The 18,332-nt window shown below is 41.6% G+C and overlaps 1 protein-coding gene across 8 annotated transcripts in view; it reads right to left on the reverse strand.

Moving 5' to 3' along the window:
* The window catches only part of MSRA (methionine sulfoxide reductase A), a 380,733-nt gene that overhangs the window by 182,122 nt on the left and 180,279 nt on the right, over positions 1-18,332 (reverse strand). For all 8 annotated transcript variants that reach the window (XM_082402909.1, XM_082402905.1, XM_082402904.1 and 5 more), the window contains exon 3: positions 13,721-13,840. In XM_082402909.1, the coding sequence (XP_082259035.1) occupies positions 13,721-13,840 (120 nt within the window). The remainder of the gene's footprint in view (positions 1-13,720; positions 13,841-18,332) is intronic.

The following is an 18,332-nucleotide window of genomic DNA, read 5'->3' on the forward strand; positions in this document are numbered from 1 at the left end:
TTACAATGTATGTGCACCTTCATGAAAACAACAACTAATCTCTCCTGCCTCCCACTGTATCTGGCACAGGGACCTTCGCAGAGTAGGTGATGAGTTTTTAAATGCCTTCAGCGGAGACCCTAACATGAGTGTGCACACCTACTAAATGTATATAAAAGTGCTGAGTGTGTAGCAGCTTAAAAATGTGCCAATTCATTCATTTTATCATCAAATGAAAAGGTTAGTACCATCAGAGCTGACTACAGCTACTGTGTACACAATTAAAGTGACATAAAAGGAGTCACACAGAATTATTTTTTGTTTTAGTTCAATACTATTTGGTTTTTAAATGAAGGCTTCATCTTTTCTACATCTTATACTGTATTTTGAAAACCGAACCACATTCTGTAATTCTTTTCAAGAAAGTTATTTTTCACTTTGTGCTTAGAGTAAAAATTCAGTGTTAAGAAAATTTATTTCAAATATAGTTTGCATATATATCAAATACCCAAATATTATTTCCCCTTCCAGGGCTCTGAATGTCATATGATTACAACATTCGGAACTGACATGAAAAGGTCAGGTCTTGCAAAGACAAATGAAAGACAATAAGTCCTCGTACAAAAAACGCTTTATAAACATACACACTGATGATGGGATTTCCTTTATTCCTACTGAATTTCATTTGTTCTTCTCCCCACCAGTGCAAATGGCTACTCACTTCCCTTTTAAACGGTGGGCACCCTGGTTCTACCTCTGCCCAAGTGTGGTGTCATTAGGTCAAGCTGATGCGTCCTTGGGTTTCCCAGCAGGCACTGAGGTCCCTGGCTATCCAATTCATGCAATGAATCGTCCATCTGTTGCCCTAAGTTCAGGCTACGTGACCAGCACATCTGTGCCTGTCGACATAGGAGCTGTCTCACGTACGTGCTTGTGCAGCTAGCGCTGTGAGGTGTTCTCCCTCTCCCCTCCTCCGCCCTAAGGAGCAAAGGAAACATTGCTGGTTCTCTATTCCATGGATCTTGGGCTACATGCAGCTTTTTCACTCCACTTTCATCACTAACCAGAATTCTGTGCCCCGTACAACTGGCCCAGGCACGGTGGCACTCAGTAGTTTTTGCTTGTTTGTCATGTGTGATTCTTCACTTAGAAGCGGAGCTTTCATTCTGCTGCAACTGGTCCAAGTTACAGAGTGAGCCTCATTCATCAGTGACTCGCCTACACACAGTCGCTGATTTCTCCCATTTCCTTGCCATTTATTCTGACAGATCTTACAGTTATCGTGTCCACTTTGTCTGGGCAGTGTTTGTCTCCAATCCAAATTTGGAAACAAACGGAAATAACGAGGTTATATTTTTCTTTTCTGGAACTTCTGTATCTTACAGCATCTCAGGGAAACAGGTCCAGGACCCCTTTCTGGAATTTCTGTGTTGAGGTTACCTGAGTATAACAAAGCGGAACCATGAGTGAGGCAGGCAGAGCCTAAAGCGCCAACATCAGGAACACCAGGGAGCAGAGCAAAGCTACAAACCCAAAGAGAAAAACCCAGGACAGTAGCAGTCACAGTCTGCAAAGGCAAAGTCAGAGAATGGAAGATAAGATATACTATGTGTGATATGTGTCACCGTACATTTGTCCAAACTCATAAAATGAACAACACCAAGAGTGAACCGTAATGCAAACTATGGAGTCTGGGTGATACTGATGTGTCAATGTAGGGTCATCAACTGTAACAAATGTACCATCTGGTGGGGATGGTAATAGTAGGGGAGACCATGGGACGGGGGCAGAGGGTATATGGGAAATCTCTGTACCTTCCTCTTAATTTTGCTGCGAACCTAAAACTCCTCTAAACATAAAGTTTATTAATTAAAAAATGTTATTGGAGAGCCAAAAACAGATAGCTTCTTCCCATGCCGACCCCACCTGCACCCCCAGTATGCGGCTTAGCCATTATGTAAGCTGACTCTCCAAGGTGGACAGATGGTTTTCCCTGGAGCATTTTCAAACTACCAAACACAACTCAACAGGCCTTAAACAAGGTGACAGATTTTTTTTCTTCTGCACAAAGATACGCAAGTTCAGGCACCTATGACTTTTTGTCAACCCACCCTTCAGCAGCAAGGCAGGTTCAGGGACAGGGCCTGGGTATGACAGTAGCCAACAGTTCCTTACCTCCAGAAAGGAGGAGGGGAGGGAGGGCTTTAAAATAAATATGCTCAAGGCACAGAGCTGAAACAAAATGGACAGAGACAAGTGATTAGGAGAAACTGGAGGCTCTGGGCCTCTGATGGGAGACCCAGGACTCACACAAAAACGCTTATGCTTAGGGCTCCTGGGTACATCTTGGCACCTGGGTGTATCTCTGAGAAGGTAGAGAATAAAAGGCCCCATTCTCATGCCTTTCAGCACTTTATCTCTGGATGGTCTCCCTGATAATCCTGGGGACATTGTAACTTCCAGTATGCAGCCTTAAAGCAGGCACAAGTGTGGAATGTGGTCAGAGAGGGGAGCTCTCCTTTAGTGTATGACGTGGTCAGGAGATCTTCTCCTTAAGTGTGTAGTGTGGTCGGGAGGTGTTCTCCTTTAGTGTATGACGTGGTCGGGAGGTGTTCTCCTTAAGTGTATGACGTGGTCGGGAGGTCTTCTCCTTTAGTGTATGACGTGGTCGGGAGGTGTTCTCCTTAAGTGTATGACGTGGTCGGGAGGTGTTCTCCTTTAGTGTATGACGTGGTCGGGAGGTCTTCTCCTTAAGTGTATGACGTGGTCGGGAGGTCTTCTCCTTAAGTGTGTAGTGTGGTTGGGAGGTCTTCTCCTTTAGTGTATGACGTGGTCCGGAGGTCTTCTCCTTAAGTGTATGACGTGGTCGGGAGGTCTTCTCCTTAAGTGTGTAGTGTGGTCGGGAGGTCTTCTCCTTTAGTGTATGACGTGGTCCGGAGGTCTTCTCCTTAAGTGTATGACGTGGTCGGGAGGTCTTCTCCTTAAGTGTATGACATGGTCGGGAGGTCTTCTCCTTTAGTGTATGAAGCAGTTGGGAAGGTCTTCTCCTTAAGTGTGTAGTGTGGTCGGGAGGTCTTCTCCTTTAGTGTGTAATGTGGTCGGGAGGTCTTCTCCCTAGTGTGTGATGTGGTCGGGAGGTCTTCTCCCTAGTGCGTAATGTGGTCGGGAGGTCTTCTCCTTTAGTGCGTGATGTGGTCGGGAGGTCTTCTCCTTTAGTGCGTGATGTGGTCGGGAGGTCTTCTCCTTTAGTGCGTGATGTGGTCGGGAGGTCTTCTTCCTAGTGTGTGATGTGGTCGGGAGGTCTTCTCCCTAGTGCGTAATGTGGTCGGGAGGTCTTCTCCTTTAGTGCATAATGTGGTCGGGAGGTCTTCTCCTTTAGTGCGTAATGTGGTCAGGTGGTCTTCTCCTTTTCAATGTATGTTTCAGCCCAGGGTGAAGTTGTCCCTGGTCCTCAACTGCTTTCTAGACTTAGCCCCAAGGAAGCACCTCCTTGGCCTGAAGAACAAGGACAGTGTAGGGGGAGCCCCCTCTACTAATCAGAGTACCTTGGACACTGTGTTTTAATAATAGACTTCTGTGCAAAATCTTTATCTGATGAAAACATTCTAATGCTTACCAAAAGTTTCAAGACTTACTGAAACAGATGACCTCTAAGATACATCCAATGAAAAGAAAAAGAAATCCGTGTTATCCATGTTTCTATAGGTCAAGTTCATCTAAATAGTTTCAGACCACCAGACATTTTTTAATAAACCATTCTCTAAAATCTAGTTTATTCCTACAAGAACTTCATTGCTTAATTTAATATCTTTTGAAGTATCCTAAAATGCTCAAGAAAGGCATGTGAAAATGCAGTTATTGGAAACGCTTAAAGAAAAAGCTTAGAAGGACACAGTCTGAAATACAAACTCTGTTTTCTTCAAAAGAAATGCCATCAGAAGAGACGGCTGGGACCTCTAACTAGTGGGTGACACTCCAAGTAACTTTCTGCTCCAGAGGCACCCTTGTAAGTGGAGGCAACAACGCTGCCCTATTTCACAGGCCTGTGACAAAGCTCAGCCTCTGGAAATGTTTTGTAGATTTTATAAACTAGCAATTAACATAAGCTACTATTATAATAATATCTGTTGAGAGTTTTGTGTTATAAACTGTTCTAAACCTAAGATGGGCAACATGTAAGTCACCAGTTCTTGTGATTTTCTAGGACTACTGTAATTATAATAGTACTGGAGTAGAAAAGCAATGTATCCTTAACCACAGGAAAGAAGAAGAAACACAGGGAAGGGACGGAGAAGTGGGGAGAGAATATGACAAGAAGAAGAGGAAGGAGACAGCTACAAGTAAGAGGGCCCGACCCTGTTGTGGGCAGGCATCCTCCTCAGAAAGCTTCTGCCCCAGAGACGGGGCACTGGCTCCCATGTGCAAAGTCTGAAGAGGCTGAGGTCAGCTCTGTCCCTCGGCGCCCCCGACAGACCCTGCAATTCCACGCATCAGAGCCCAGGATTTATTAAGCAAAGCCTGGCCCACAGCTGAGAGGACTCAGTGGCCTGTGACTGATTCTCATGCTGATGAGGCCCCAGCAAATCTGAGGCAGGCCTGGCACACAGCAGTGACCTCTTCCGAAGCTGCTCCGTTCCTACTGGGTGATTCGCTCACATGATGGGTGACTGTGTTTTCATACGAGTCCCTTGCAGTTTCAACTTGGCAGATGGGACAGCAATTGACCCAGATATTTATTTTTAATGTAACTTAGACAAGAAAGAAAGAGAAAGAAAGAAAGAAAGGAGTAAAGGAAAAAGAAAGAACGAAAACTAATTCTCAGGCTTTAAAAATTGCCAGTCATTATGAAGTAATTAAGACCCAAAGTGTCACATAAAATTCCTAGAGATGCTCAACCCCCTATAAGGTTTTTTTCTCATACTATATTATGGCTCCATTATATGCGATTTGAAAATAACAGTGTAGGCACATTCATCAATTGCTTTTGCAGTTATGTTTTAAGAACTGCTTGCTATAGCAAAGTCCTCTTCACCTCCCTCCTAAATCCTTGAGAATATAATCCCGAAACAATGAAAGAACAACTTATTTCTAGCACTGGATGAGTATAAAGAATGTTTTTATTATTGTTCCTTTTCATTTAATTGGACTATTCGAATTTTACCATCAGATATGCTGAAATATTGACACATTTAACTTCTTAGAGTCTGTCAAGTCTGTTGATCTTTGACCACTACACCTGTTCCCAGCAGTGAATTAAGTTGCTCAAGGAGAGAGGTGATGGAACAGCTAAACAACCTAGAGAAAATGAAAACATCAAGGACATATGAAGAATATACTAAACGTGCAATATCTTCAGAGACTCCACAAAGAATCAAAATTCATTTGCCACCTCTTCTCTTAAATGACAAACAACAGACACTGACATACTGGAGTCTTTGGCTGCTAAACCCGACAGGGAAGGAAAGGCATGAATGCTTCCTTCACCACCTGAGGAGGGAGGTCTTGTGCTGCCTCATGTTTTGGTGTTTGCCAGCTGTCAGCCCTTTGAAGCTATAGAAATATCTTCTTCCTCCTCTGTGATGTCTAATGCTGTATTGAATTATTGTAGCAAACTCAAAATATCTCTAGCAAAGGGCACACATGTCTATTTTGTTTCAGCTTTGGGAACTTTGGACAACCCATCAGCATGGTGGTTCAACGGCTGTGTGAGCACGAGAGATCACGTGATTTTGTCAGGCCTCTGCACAAGTACAGGCGTTCTGGGGTTCTAGAATCCAGGGATGAAGGGCATACTGGTGAAGACCAAAAGCTGCTCTGAGTTCAGTAAGACTGCATGAATGTGTCTTTCATTTGCACAATGTCATCTCCCTTACAGACTGAAAATCCGAAGTAGCTGTGAGCGAGATGGTTTCTCAGACCTTCAGGACCTGCCTGGTGGACAAATCAATTTGCAGACTGTTCCCAACTCTGCAGGCCCCACGGCCCGCAGCCCAGGCTGGAAACCAGACCTGCAGAAGCTCTGAAAGAGGGCAAGGCAACAACACCTGCTGGTCGAATGACTTCCTTTCTGGTTCCGAGGTCAGGAGAAACGAGAGATGCCAGCACATTGGTTAACAAGAGAGGCTCCAGCACGCTCTGCTGTCACACCCTGAGCTCGGCTCCCGGCTACAGCACACAGCACTGAGAGCATCCAGCGGACAGAAGAACTATTTTAAAACCCCAGTACTCAATTAAAAAAAAAAATTCCAGCCTAACTGAAATGATAATTGATCTCTCAAAATCTTAATTCAAACTCAACAGCCACCTCCACTCTGAATTCTTGATCGCCATCCTCACTTAAAAGGGCATGATGCGTGGAGAAGTTGTACTTGATCCTAGAACCCAGGTTATAACTAGGAGTCACAGGACCCCTGACCTCCGGGCTTGCTTTCTGCCTGGTGGTTTGAGAGAGGTAAGCATTTTCACCCTGCCTGCTACAAGTTCAAGGTTAATTTTATGTCTAATATAAGAGGAGCAAAAAGTGATCAAATTGCTTATAGCAAGAACTGAACACCAGAATTCTGGCATTTTCAGGGATATGTCAATAACTTAGTAATTTACCTTGACTGACATTGAAAAGAGTACAATAAGACTTACTATGCACTAAAGAGAGATTTAATGTAGTCTGCAAGGAATTTAGAAAGAGTTTTACATTGCTTGGTAAAATCTGCTAATAACAGAACTCATCACTACTTTGAAAAAGAATGGGGTCATTAATCTCAAGCAAGATACATAGACATGCACATCCACCCAAACACTTCAGAAATTGTCAAACTAAAAAAGTATATTGAGTTTTTTTTATATTAGTGGGGAAATTATTCAATGCTTTGTTAGAGCTCTGAAGCATCGAGGAAATAAGGATTTGCATTTGGAGAGGGGGGTGGATATGACCTACTGAGAACACAGAAGAGGAAAAGAAGAAAACGGCTTCTGCTTGCTGCGCCACGTGCACATTCTGTGGGCTGAGCCCAGGCCCCTGCCAAGCGATGCTTCCTGACCCATCACTTCTATCTTTAATATACACAAGAGCTAGAGTGATAGAAAGCTTATGTCCTGGATTTCCTACTCCCAATATGAAATAATTTTATTTTCAAATAAGAACCTGACCACAAACCTATGGGCTTCATAAAGCAGCACTGCCCCCATTTTACAAGAGAGGCAGCTGAGTCCAAAGAGTGGTACAGCCTTGGCATGGACACCACCGGAAGGTGACAGGAGCCTCCCACCCTCTGCTCCTCCCAGGCCCTGGCTCCTGCTCGAGACTTCTACCGAACACGTTGCATGAAAATCCACCAGAGTATTCTGTTGATAAAGAAAAGCGTCTGGGCCTCAAGATTTTCCATGGTGACTGTATAAATCTCTCTTATGAGAGAAAGTTGTACAGTCCCTTTCATGCTTCTGGTTTTGGTGCCACTTGGCTGTGCAGATTTCTAAAAGCTTTTGAATAGACTGATAAACATGGAATTGTTCTGAACATCTGTAAGCAAAATACGAAAAGATATTACCCAGTGAATGAACATCCTGGGTTTTCTTGCCAGAAATGGGGTTATTTGTGTATTAGGCTAATGCACTGAAATTAACCCAGAATGCTTATCCATTGCAGAATGTCTTTTCATATTTTCATCTGTGTAGTCGTTATTATAAAATGTAAGAATAATTCTCTATCAGGGTATTCAAGAAACTGAATAGCTCAATTACTTCTAAAATGAACGTAGGAGAGCAACAGCATGCCAGTTAATCAGTTGGTTTGCATAACAAATGTGTGGTTTGTGTGAGTGTGTGAGTGTGTGTGTGTGTGTGTGTGTGTGTGTGTGTGTATGTATCTAAAGCCAGGGTCAGCACAACTCTTTAAATGTGAAAGATCAAGCTTTCATTTAACTATAGAGAAAGAATTCTGGAAGACAGGTACTAGCATTTTTCAACTTGCTATCACATACAACGATATGAAGAACCTAGTACAATGTCTTGCATGCAGTACATTCCCAATCAATGGTGAATTTAATTCATCAGGAAAGCCTACACGAAATTTAGGCTCTTCCTGGCTGTTCCCTTCCAGGTTTTTATGGGTTCTCCAGTGCCAGGCATATACACTGAGCTGTTAAGGAATACCATGTGAATGAATGAATCCTTGGAAATCATTTCAGGAACAGAATGATGGCCACTAAGACTTAAATTACTTCTCAGCCCGTGTATTAGAGACAGATCTGAGGCACAACGAGAAACAGCCGAACAGTGGCTGTGAGCAGCGCGACCCTGCATGCAAGCTGAGACTGGGTTCTTGGTGCAGGAGCTGGTGGTGGGCAGCTCTCAGAGGACTCAGAATTCAGGCCTAAAATACCTGAGAGATGCAAGTTTCTCAGTCTGGGGCTCCAGCACTAATTGATGAATCTGAGGAAAGGAAGTTTAAGTGCCTATTATAGGAGGGTGGTCACTTTTAAAACAGGTTTAAATGAAAGGATGGACATGTGAGGGACGCGGAGACTCTAGGGAAATGCAAGGAGGCAATCACAGCCTTTGGAAAATCATGGCAGTCAGGCTTCTGACTCCCAGCTCTGAAGGTCAAGTTCCATTTCTACACTGAATGTAACCCAAGGTTAACTGAATATGGAGAGAATGACCTGTGTAGACTAAACTCACAATAGACTGAGATATACATCTCAGAATAGCATTTCATTGAATTTGAAACGAGAAGTAGAACTGTCTGGCTGACCTGGTCTCCTTGCATTCTCTTCCTGTAAATAACCTCCACAGGAGGACAAAAGATGAGAAGTTTCTACAGAGTGTGTATCAGAACAAGACGAGTTAGTGATAGAACTTAAAAGTGTCATGGTGTCAGGCTCTGGGAGTCTGTCCAGCAGCCAAACCTTACAGAGCAACCCGTGGGGGGCCAGCAGGACCTCCCCTTTCCCAGGCCGGCCTGGCGGACCTGGCTGACCAGCCTCCCTGCTAAGGTTCTCTTCTTTTCCTTTCACATACGTCAGGGCATTCCGTCAGGTTACTCTGAGGTCCCAAAGACCCAGAAGCCAAGCTCTCTTCTAAGTGATTGCCTATCTTGGCTCTGATGCATTACAGGCTTATTTTATACTTCATTCCCAAAAGGCAACTTTGCAAATGCTTGAGGAACTGTTTTCCCCATGGGTCTTCTACATGTGTTAGGCTCTAGACTCACACAGATCACCCAGCATGTAACAGACCCCTTGGTGAGCCGTTAATAAATGTCACCGTGGGGGCCACCTCCTCTCCTGGCTGTTACTAGAAGTCATGTGTCTTTTCCACGTGCCTAAGCACAACTCCAATCGCTGGCCCATCTGTAGCCACACAGAAACACCATTCAGACATTAATATGCAGCCTGTCTGGACACACACCTGCTTTCACATTCACATGCATACCCACTAGCAAGCAGGCATGACCAACTTCAGCCAATGGTTCTGGTTCCATGGCTTGTGATCACCAATCTGTTCACCAAGACAATACTTGTGGAAGCTCTGACACAAGTCTGACTCTGGAAGCATCTCCCAGATGATCGGTCAGGGTAGAAGGGAGTGGTAAAGCTAGCCCAGTGGGTTTTGAGAACCCCTTCCTGAGTGCTAGCCCTATAATTCTGGCACGTGCCCCCCAAAAACCCAATGGCACCTCAGGCTCAGGCGTCCTGCTCCGTGAGAGAAGGCAGTTGCCACACAATCCAGGTCCTTGGGCTTCTTTTCTTGAAGGAAGGCAAGAAGGAAGGAAGAAAGGAATACCTTTACAAAAGACTCCTGGTTGGGACCAAAGTTTTATAAGCTTAATTGCAAACACAAGAGTAAGCAATTTGGAAATTAATGCAAATACTGGAGCATAGACTAGTATTTCTCTCACATGAAACCTCAGCAACGATTATACATCTTAGCAGAGCCTGGGTTTTTCTTTCTTGCAAGGCAGACCCCTCCAGGGCTGACTTGTTCAACAAGGCTTTGAGCACCCGAGGCCCCAGTAGGGAGGCCTAGCCAGTATAACCTGCTTTCTGTCTCCCCCATCTCTCTCCATGGTCAAAAATCTTTAATTAGCTGGGGACCTTGTTTGTTCTCCTTCCCCGCTATTCCCAGGGATCTGAAGGCTCCACCACTTCTGTGCTAGAGAGATCTTTCTATCACAGCTTCTCTCTGCCTTTTTGTTTTTCCCTTTCATGATCAGAACAAAAAAAAAAGCCTGGGGAAAGAAATCATCTCTCCTTCTGAGTCTGGATAAGACCCTATAACTATCTTTTTCCAATCAGGAACAAGTTTCCATGACAACCATGCTTCCGGATGCCACCGCTAACTTAGCAGGTAGTGTTCACATCAAATAGAGAGTTCTTTACCAACCTCCGTGGTTTCTGTACTTCACTGTTGCTACAGGCCTCTAACGCACCAGATGTCTGCATGAACTGTATCTTAAAAGGGTTTTTTCCTTTTTCCTTGTAAACATCAGAAAGACCCAAAAAAACTGCTTGGTATTTTCCTTACAGTAATCATTAAAAAGCATACCGATAGATTCAAAAGTATACATGAAAGAGAATGTGTGGAGGAGGGAAGCATAAATAGGTGGATGGAGAATGGCTGGGCCGTGATGACAGCTGGGTGACTTACACCACAGTCAATGGCATAAGTTTTGAGCTGAGAGCTAATGAGATCGGGAGATATGACCTTGGGTAAGTTACTTATTCTCTCTGAGCCTCAACACTCCCCCTGTAAAAAAGCAGAAACTGAGGCCCTTCATGGGGCTGTTTGAAAGATTAGATGGAAAAAAGCAAAGATGCAAAAAGTGCTTGTTACAGTGTCTGGCACATAGTAGGAGTTCCACAAAGGCCAATTATCATGTTGTTCTTGTTACGGTGAAGAACTGAATTGGAGAGAGTCTGAGCAAACCAGCAACCACGATATTCTAATTGATGATTAACATTTTGCTGGTAGACAGTAACAGTATAAGCAGTAGATATCTGGAGGTTTTCTTAGCAACTTTTTCTCTTAGGCTATTAAGTCATGTCTGCAATTACAGGAAGGAATCTATTCATTTCCATTCCTAAGACTTAAGAGGATACACCTGGGTAATCTCCAGGGTTCATCTGAATCTCTCTATTTATAGTTCTGCATAAGCATTTGTTTAATTTTGAAACAGAAGCAGAGGAAAAAAATGGATTAACCATTAACGTATTTGTTCGATATTCCACATTCTCAACACCGATCAGAATATTTCATTTCTTCTCCAGAAGCAAGAAAAAGAAGAATATGTATATTTTCATGATATTTTCATTGTTGCACAGTTCAAATTTCATTTCAAAATCAGAATTCATATTGTAGCAAACAAATCGACATGCTCATTATCGAACAAACTCCCAAACTCCAATTCCCCCCCCGCCTACATTCGCAGTGCCCTCAAAGAGCTGAGAGGGCCCTCCACAAATAACACCAATGCAAACCTTTATTTTTAAACGATAAAACTATTTACATATTTTTCAAAAATCCCATTTCTGTCAATGTGGTGGACTGTATATTAGATAAACTCTCCTATTAAGAACTCTTAAGATAGTAAATAAAATATTCTTTTAAAAAATGTGTTTTGGGCTTCCCTGGTGGCGCAGTGGTTTAGAATCTGCCTGCTAATGCAGGGGACACGGGTTCGAGCCCTGGTCTGGGAAGATCCCACATGCCGCGGAGCAACTGGGCCCGTGAGCCACAATTACTGAGCCTGCGCGTCTGGAGCCTGTGCTCTGCAACAAGAGAGGCCCGCGCACCACGATGAAGAGTGGCCCCTGCTTGCCGCAACTAGAGAAAGCCCTCGCACAGAAACGAAGACCCAACGCAGCCAAAAATAAATAAATAAATAAAATTTTTTTAAAAAAATGTGTTTTACAGTATGGATGTGCCTGAAGAAATTCAAAACAGAACCATCATACGATCCAGCAACCTCTCTTCTGGGTATACACACAAAGGAAGTGAAATCCGTATCTTAAAGAGACATCTGTGCTCCCATGTGCACTGCAGCATTATTCACAATAGCCAAGGTATGAAACAACCTAAATGTCCATCAATGATGGGATAAAGAAGACGTGGCACATACACAATGGAACACTATTCAGCCTAAAAAAATGAAGGAAATCCTGCCATTTGCAACAACATGAGTGAGCCTGTAGGACGCTATGCTAAGTGAAATAAACTAGACACAGAAAAAAAATACTGCACGGTCTCACTTATAAGTGGAGTCTAAAAAAATTGAACTCACAGAAGCAGAGAGTAGAATGGTGGTTCCCAGGGAAATGGGGAGATGTTGGTCAAAGGGTACAAACGTTTATTTATGTAAGATGAATTAGCTGTAGAGATACAAGGTACAGCATGGTGACTGTACGTAATAATACTGTATTGTATACTTGGAATTTGCTAAGAGAGTAGATCAAAGGTGCTCTCACCACACAAAAAAAGTACATGAGGAGATGGGTATGTTAATTAGCTTGACTATTAGTAATCGTTTCACTATGTATATCAAAGTATCATGCTGTACACCTTAAATATATACCATTTTTATATTTAAAATGAAAAAAAAAATTTAAGAGAAAAATAATGTGTTTTAAATGTGACCAGAGCTGGCAGAAAGGTAAAAGGAAATCCTTGAAGGCCAGAAATAACAAAACAAAACAAATTCCAGAAAGGTTATCTGGTAATTGAGCTAGAATTTGCCATGGAGGCAACTGCCTATCCCGGTCAGCAAATATTTTTCTGTAAAGGGCCGGGTCATAAACATTTTAGGTTTCACAGGCCATACTGTCTCAGATGCATCCACTCAACTGCAACTGTGGCATGAAAACATTCACAGATAACATAAATAAATAGTCATGTCTGTGTTTAAAAAGAAAACAACTTTATATAAACAGGCAGCAGGCAGGATTTAGCCTGCAAGCCACAGTTTGCCAATCCCTTCATTATAGCCTGATTTTTAGTGTCTTTCCCTCAAGAAAACAAGTCTGGTATATGACATATTTGTCCCAGGTGATAGACTGATGTGGTGATGGTCCCAATTTCTTCACATCTCCCTGTACACCTGCCTTTGGGAAGTCCCTCCCACACAGATTCTGGGCTAGACCATGTGACCTGCTTTGGCCAATGGGACCAATGGTAAATGTGACTCAGAGACTTGAAAAGTACTAGCAGAATGGTGCTTGTCCTCTCTTAACTGCTCCTAATCTCTGCATCCACCATCACGTGAATTCACCCAGGCCAGTGTGTGAAGACATACGTTCCATCATCCCCATCACCCCAGGCAAGAGGAGGTGACAGCCAGCAGCAACTGCCAGATGTATGAGCGAAGCCATCAAAGACCAACTAGCCCCCAGGCAACCCACCAGTTGACTGGAATCACATGAATGAACCCAGATGAAACCAGCAGAAGAACCACCAGGCTGAGCTTAGTCTAAATTGCTGACCCACAGAATCATAAGGTAACAAATGATTGCTTTAGCGATTAAGTTTCAGGGTGATTTTTCTGCAACAAAAGCTAAATGACACATTCTGTAGGAAGGCTATTATCTTCTAAAAATATGAAGTGAAAGGCCAGCAAGTATATTTATAGAAATGGGCAAGAGAAGACTGAGAAAACACACAAAAAAATTATTTCCGTTTTAAAGATCCTGTCATCCGCCAACAGGGACAAGTCCGTCCTTGTTCCTTATATGATACAGCAAATTCTTCCTACCTGAGCAGACTTCTTCATAAGTAGGATTGGGAGTGTAGCCTCCTGCATAACCAACTTGAGTTGAATATACTCCTTTCAGGGTCCAGAATTTCCTTTCAGCTCCCCAGAAACAGCCCATTCCTAAGAAAAAATATGATACTGATTAGTCCTTTATCAAAAACAAGGTGGTCATTGCATATCAGAAGCCCTGTTACACTAGAAAAGAGAAGTTGTTCCTGTCATCTGGTAATCAAAAATGACTAAGATTTTATCTTTTAAAGAAGTAGAGTTTTTAACATCTAAAAAGAATTTTATTTAAAGTTATTTTCACAGAATGTCTCTTTGCTTTAGTTGTACAAAAACTTAGAAAGCCTCAAATTTTAGTGGAGTTAGTAAAGCTATACCTTTTGAAATAACACAGCAAAAGAATAACTGCATTTGATGAATGATTTCCACACTCAGTTCATTATGGACTTGTCAAAACATAGTAAGTTGTAGGAATAGTAGAAATTTATTTAATGATCAGCATCCTGGTCGTGCTTTCTTTAAAAATTCTAACAAAGGAAGGTAACACTAAATTACTGATTTAAATGGGAAAACTTCCCCAAATCAAAACAGATTGACACAGTATTTGATTAACGATTTCACATGTGTTCAGTTTTTTTACATTTTTGAAGTCATTAGAAACTTTCATGGGATAAATCACTGCTCACCAAAAAGAACCTTTTTCTGAGTCCGAGTACTGAACATAATGAATAAGGAAAGAGAGACAGGGGAAGGCAGGGAAAGAGGGAACAACAGATAAAGAAACTCACAAAAATGGCATTCCATTCACCTAGCAAACATCGTGCTCACACCAGTGGTTAGTTATTGGATTCCTCTGAACATATGATGAAAACTAAGAACCACCTCCCAAGGATGCACGTACTTACACACATCTAAAATGCTGCATTACTTTTCCTGGGCTCCAAATAAAGAATCTTCATTTTTCTACCATGAGTTTCTAAACTGTCCACAACTGCTATTCTGTGGTCAATTCCTAGATGTAAACAAGATTTCTGCCTCACTCAAGTTTTACATGGCTTTATTAAGTCATATATAATTAAGATCGTGGGTAGAACAACAGTTGGCAAATTAATATATTCCTCCTACTTTAACAATCACTAGATTTGCTAGATTCGATGACAGAGCTAAAAGAAAAATTAGATAGAAGTTTACTGAAATTCTTGACACTTGTTAATATACTACTTTAAGAATTCAGAGCAACAACCAAAAAGAAATGTGCACGATGTTATACATTATAAAAAATATATTTGCTCAACTGTGATGGGAAACATACTAACCAAAAGTAGGTTAACAGTTAAAAAATATGATGGAGCCAAATGATGAAGTTTAATGCAGTAAAAAAATTACTATTGTGATAACAATGCAATATGGAAATATGTATATAATTATATCATAATTACCTAAGGCTAAATTTAAAAGGGAAAATCACAGTTATATGCATGTTTTTATTACAAAACTATGAAAAAAATTCATACCAAAATAGACTAGAAAGAAATATATAAAATCATAATCATGATTATATTACAGCAGTGAGAATATACAAATATTTTTTTCATTTTTCAAGTTTGTATGTAATAGATTTACATTACTTTATTTTATTTATTTTTTCAGAAGCCAGGAATTTTTTTTTTTTTTTGGCTGTGTTGGGTCTTCATTGCTGCGTGCGGGCTTTCTCTAGTTGAGGTGAGCGGGGGCTACTCTTCATTGTGGTGCACAGGCTTCTCATTGCGGTGGCTTCTCTTGTTGCAGAGCATGGGCTCTAGGCACGCGGGGTTCACTAGTTGTGGCACGTGAGCTCAGTAGTTGTGGTGCACGGGCTGGGTTGCTCCGTGGCATGAGGGATCTTCCTGGAACAGGGTTCGATCCCGTGTCCCCTGCATCGGCAGGTGGATTCTTAACCACTGTGCCACCAGGGAAGTCCCTACATTACTTTAAGAACAAAAAATACATACATTTTTTAAGGGAAAGAAAAAAATTCAAGGAAAAACATAAGCATATGCATTGTTCAAGTTACACACCACTAGATACCATTTTTCCTGTTTACAAGTGAATTGTTTGCTGCTAGTGAATATAACTAAATATTTACTGAGTATTTATAAAAATTGACTATCCTCAAGTCTCTGAAACAAGGATTCACTGCTCATTTTACTTCCCTGCATTCCTGGGATGAGGAATCATATTATTCAGTGTTCTCCAAAGAAACAGAACCAACAGGATTTATACAAATATATATATACAGAGAGATTCATTATGATGAATTGGCTCCCACAGTTACGGAGGCTGAGGAGTCCCATGAGTCTGCAAGCTGGAGGCCCAGGAAAGGTGGTACTATAATTCTAGTCCAAACCTGAAAGCCTGAGAACCAATGATGTGAATCCCAGTCTAAGTCTGAAGGCCTGATAACCAGGAGCACTGACGCTCAAGGACAGGAGGAGATGGGTGTCCCAGCTCAAGCAAAGAGAGTGAATTCACCCTCCCTCTGCCATTTGGTTCTGTGCAGACCCTCAGTGGACTGGACGATGCCCACCCGCACTGGTGAGGTTGATCTACTCAGTGTACTGACTCATATGCTAATCTCTTCCAGAAACGCTCACAGACACACCCAGAAATGACGTTTCACCAGCTTTCTGGGCATCCCTTAGCCAAGTCAAGTCGACACATAAAATTAACCATCACAGGAATGATGACAGGGCATCTCTGGAGAAGGACAGGTAGAAAAGGAGCTGGGCAGCATTACTGAACATAAAAGGCCACAAAGGCATCCAGGAGCCGTGCGGTGTGCCAAGCTGAGGCACCGTAGCCCCTGAAGTTCAGAAATATGAGGAGTTCACCGAATAAAATATTTCTGTATCTCACAGCGACTAAGTGATGGTACCGAAGAGTACTGCACGCCTTCAGTATTCTCCACACATGGTATATAACGAGCTATTTTAGCAACCAGCCTATCCTGACCATTGTCTACAGTACCACACAGACAGCCCCAGTCTGTATCTTTTACGTCTTCACTACATCCTCGTGATATAAAACTTAAAATGACCAAACAAAAATTTATTGCAGGTAGAGAGATATTTAACCCCCTTTTATGTTTAATAAGGATCAAGATAAGACCTCTGATAGCAGGGAGAATGAACTAGCTCCAGCTGGACAAAGGTCTCCAAGGGGGGCCATGTGTGGCTGAAATAATCCTCCAGGGAACTGTTATATAACCAATGTCAAAATTTTTAGAAAGGTACTTAACTTAGGATAAGCAGTAGCTCTAAGAATAAAACTCCTCCTTGAAGCAATCAGATGTTTTATCTAGTGGCTTCCAGTATAACCTAAGCATTCTTTTATTTGGCTTCGAGTGTGTGTGTGTTTAAACAAAGCAAGGTTTATTAATGGCAGAATTTCTCAGAATTTACAGTAGTCTAGTAAACAACATGAATATCATCAAAGAAGATGTAGTGTGCACTATTTTATTTAAAATATTTTATATTTTAACCTTTTATTATAAAGTAAAACAGATACAGAAAAACCACACAAAACAGATGCAAAATTCAATGTCTATTATTACTCAGATGGCCTACTAACCACCACCCAGGTCAAGATTTAGAACTTTGCCACCCACCCGAGACATACCTCCCTGTATTACACCCCAGTCACAACTCCCTTCCTCCCCCCAAAACTAACCACTGTCTGAATTTTATAGTATTCACTTCCTTATGCTTCTTTATATTTTTATCACTCAAGTTATCCATCCTGATACTATACTTCGGTCTTGCTCATTTTTAAAAATCTGATTATGTCTTTAAAGTTCTTTCAATTGACAGGTTCCCCCATTCTTTTCCTTTTAATTTCTCTATTGAAGAAAACATGAGCCACTTGACCTGCAGAATTTCCCACAGCGTGGATTTTGCCAATTGCATTCTTGTGGTGCAATTCAACTTGTTCCTCTATCCTCAATATTTCCTGCAAATTTGCTGCTGGATCCAGAGGCGTGATCAACCTCAGGTTTCATCCTTTGGCAAAACTATAGGTGGTACTATGTAATTTTTTTAACTTTTTAAAAGTTTTTTTCCAGCTTTATTGGTATATAATTGACATATGACATTTATAACGTCATCACATATTTGACACACATATATACTGTGAAATAATTAAAACAATAAGGTTAGTTAACACATTTATCACCTCACACAATTACAATGTTTTGTAGTGAGAATATTTAAAATCTACTCTCTTAGCCACTGTCAACTATAAAGTACAGTATCATTAACTATAGTCACCATGATGAATATTAGATCCCCAGAACTTACTCATCTTATAACTGGAAGTTTGTAAACAATTTCCCCAACAACCTCTGGAAACCACCATTCTACTCTCTGTTCTATGAATTTGTCTGTTTTTTTAGCTTCCAATGTAAGTGAAATTATACAGAATTTGTCTTTCTCTGTATGACTTACTTCATTTAGGATAATGCCCTAAAGGTCTACCCACATTGTCACAAATGACAGAATTCCTTTGTTTTTTATGGCTAATATTACATTATGTTTATATGTGTGTGTGTGTGTGTGTATACACACACACA

The sequence above is a fragment of the Balaenoptera borealis genome (genome assembly GCF_965194805.1).
Source record: "Balaenoptera borealis genome assembly, chromosome: 8".
Lineage (NCBI taxonomy): Eukaryota > Metazoa > Chordata > Mammalia > Artiodactyla > Balaenopteridae > Balaenoptera > Balaenoptera borealis.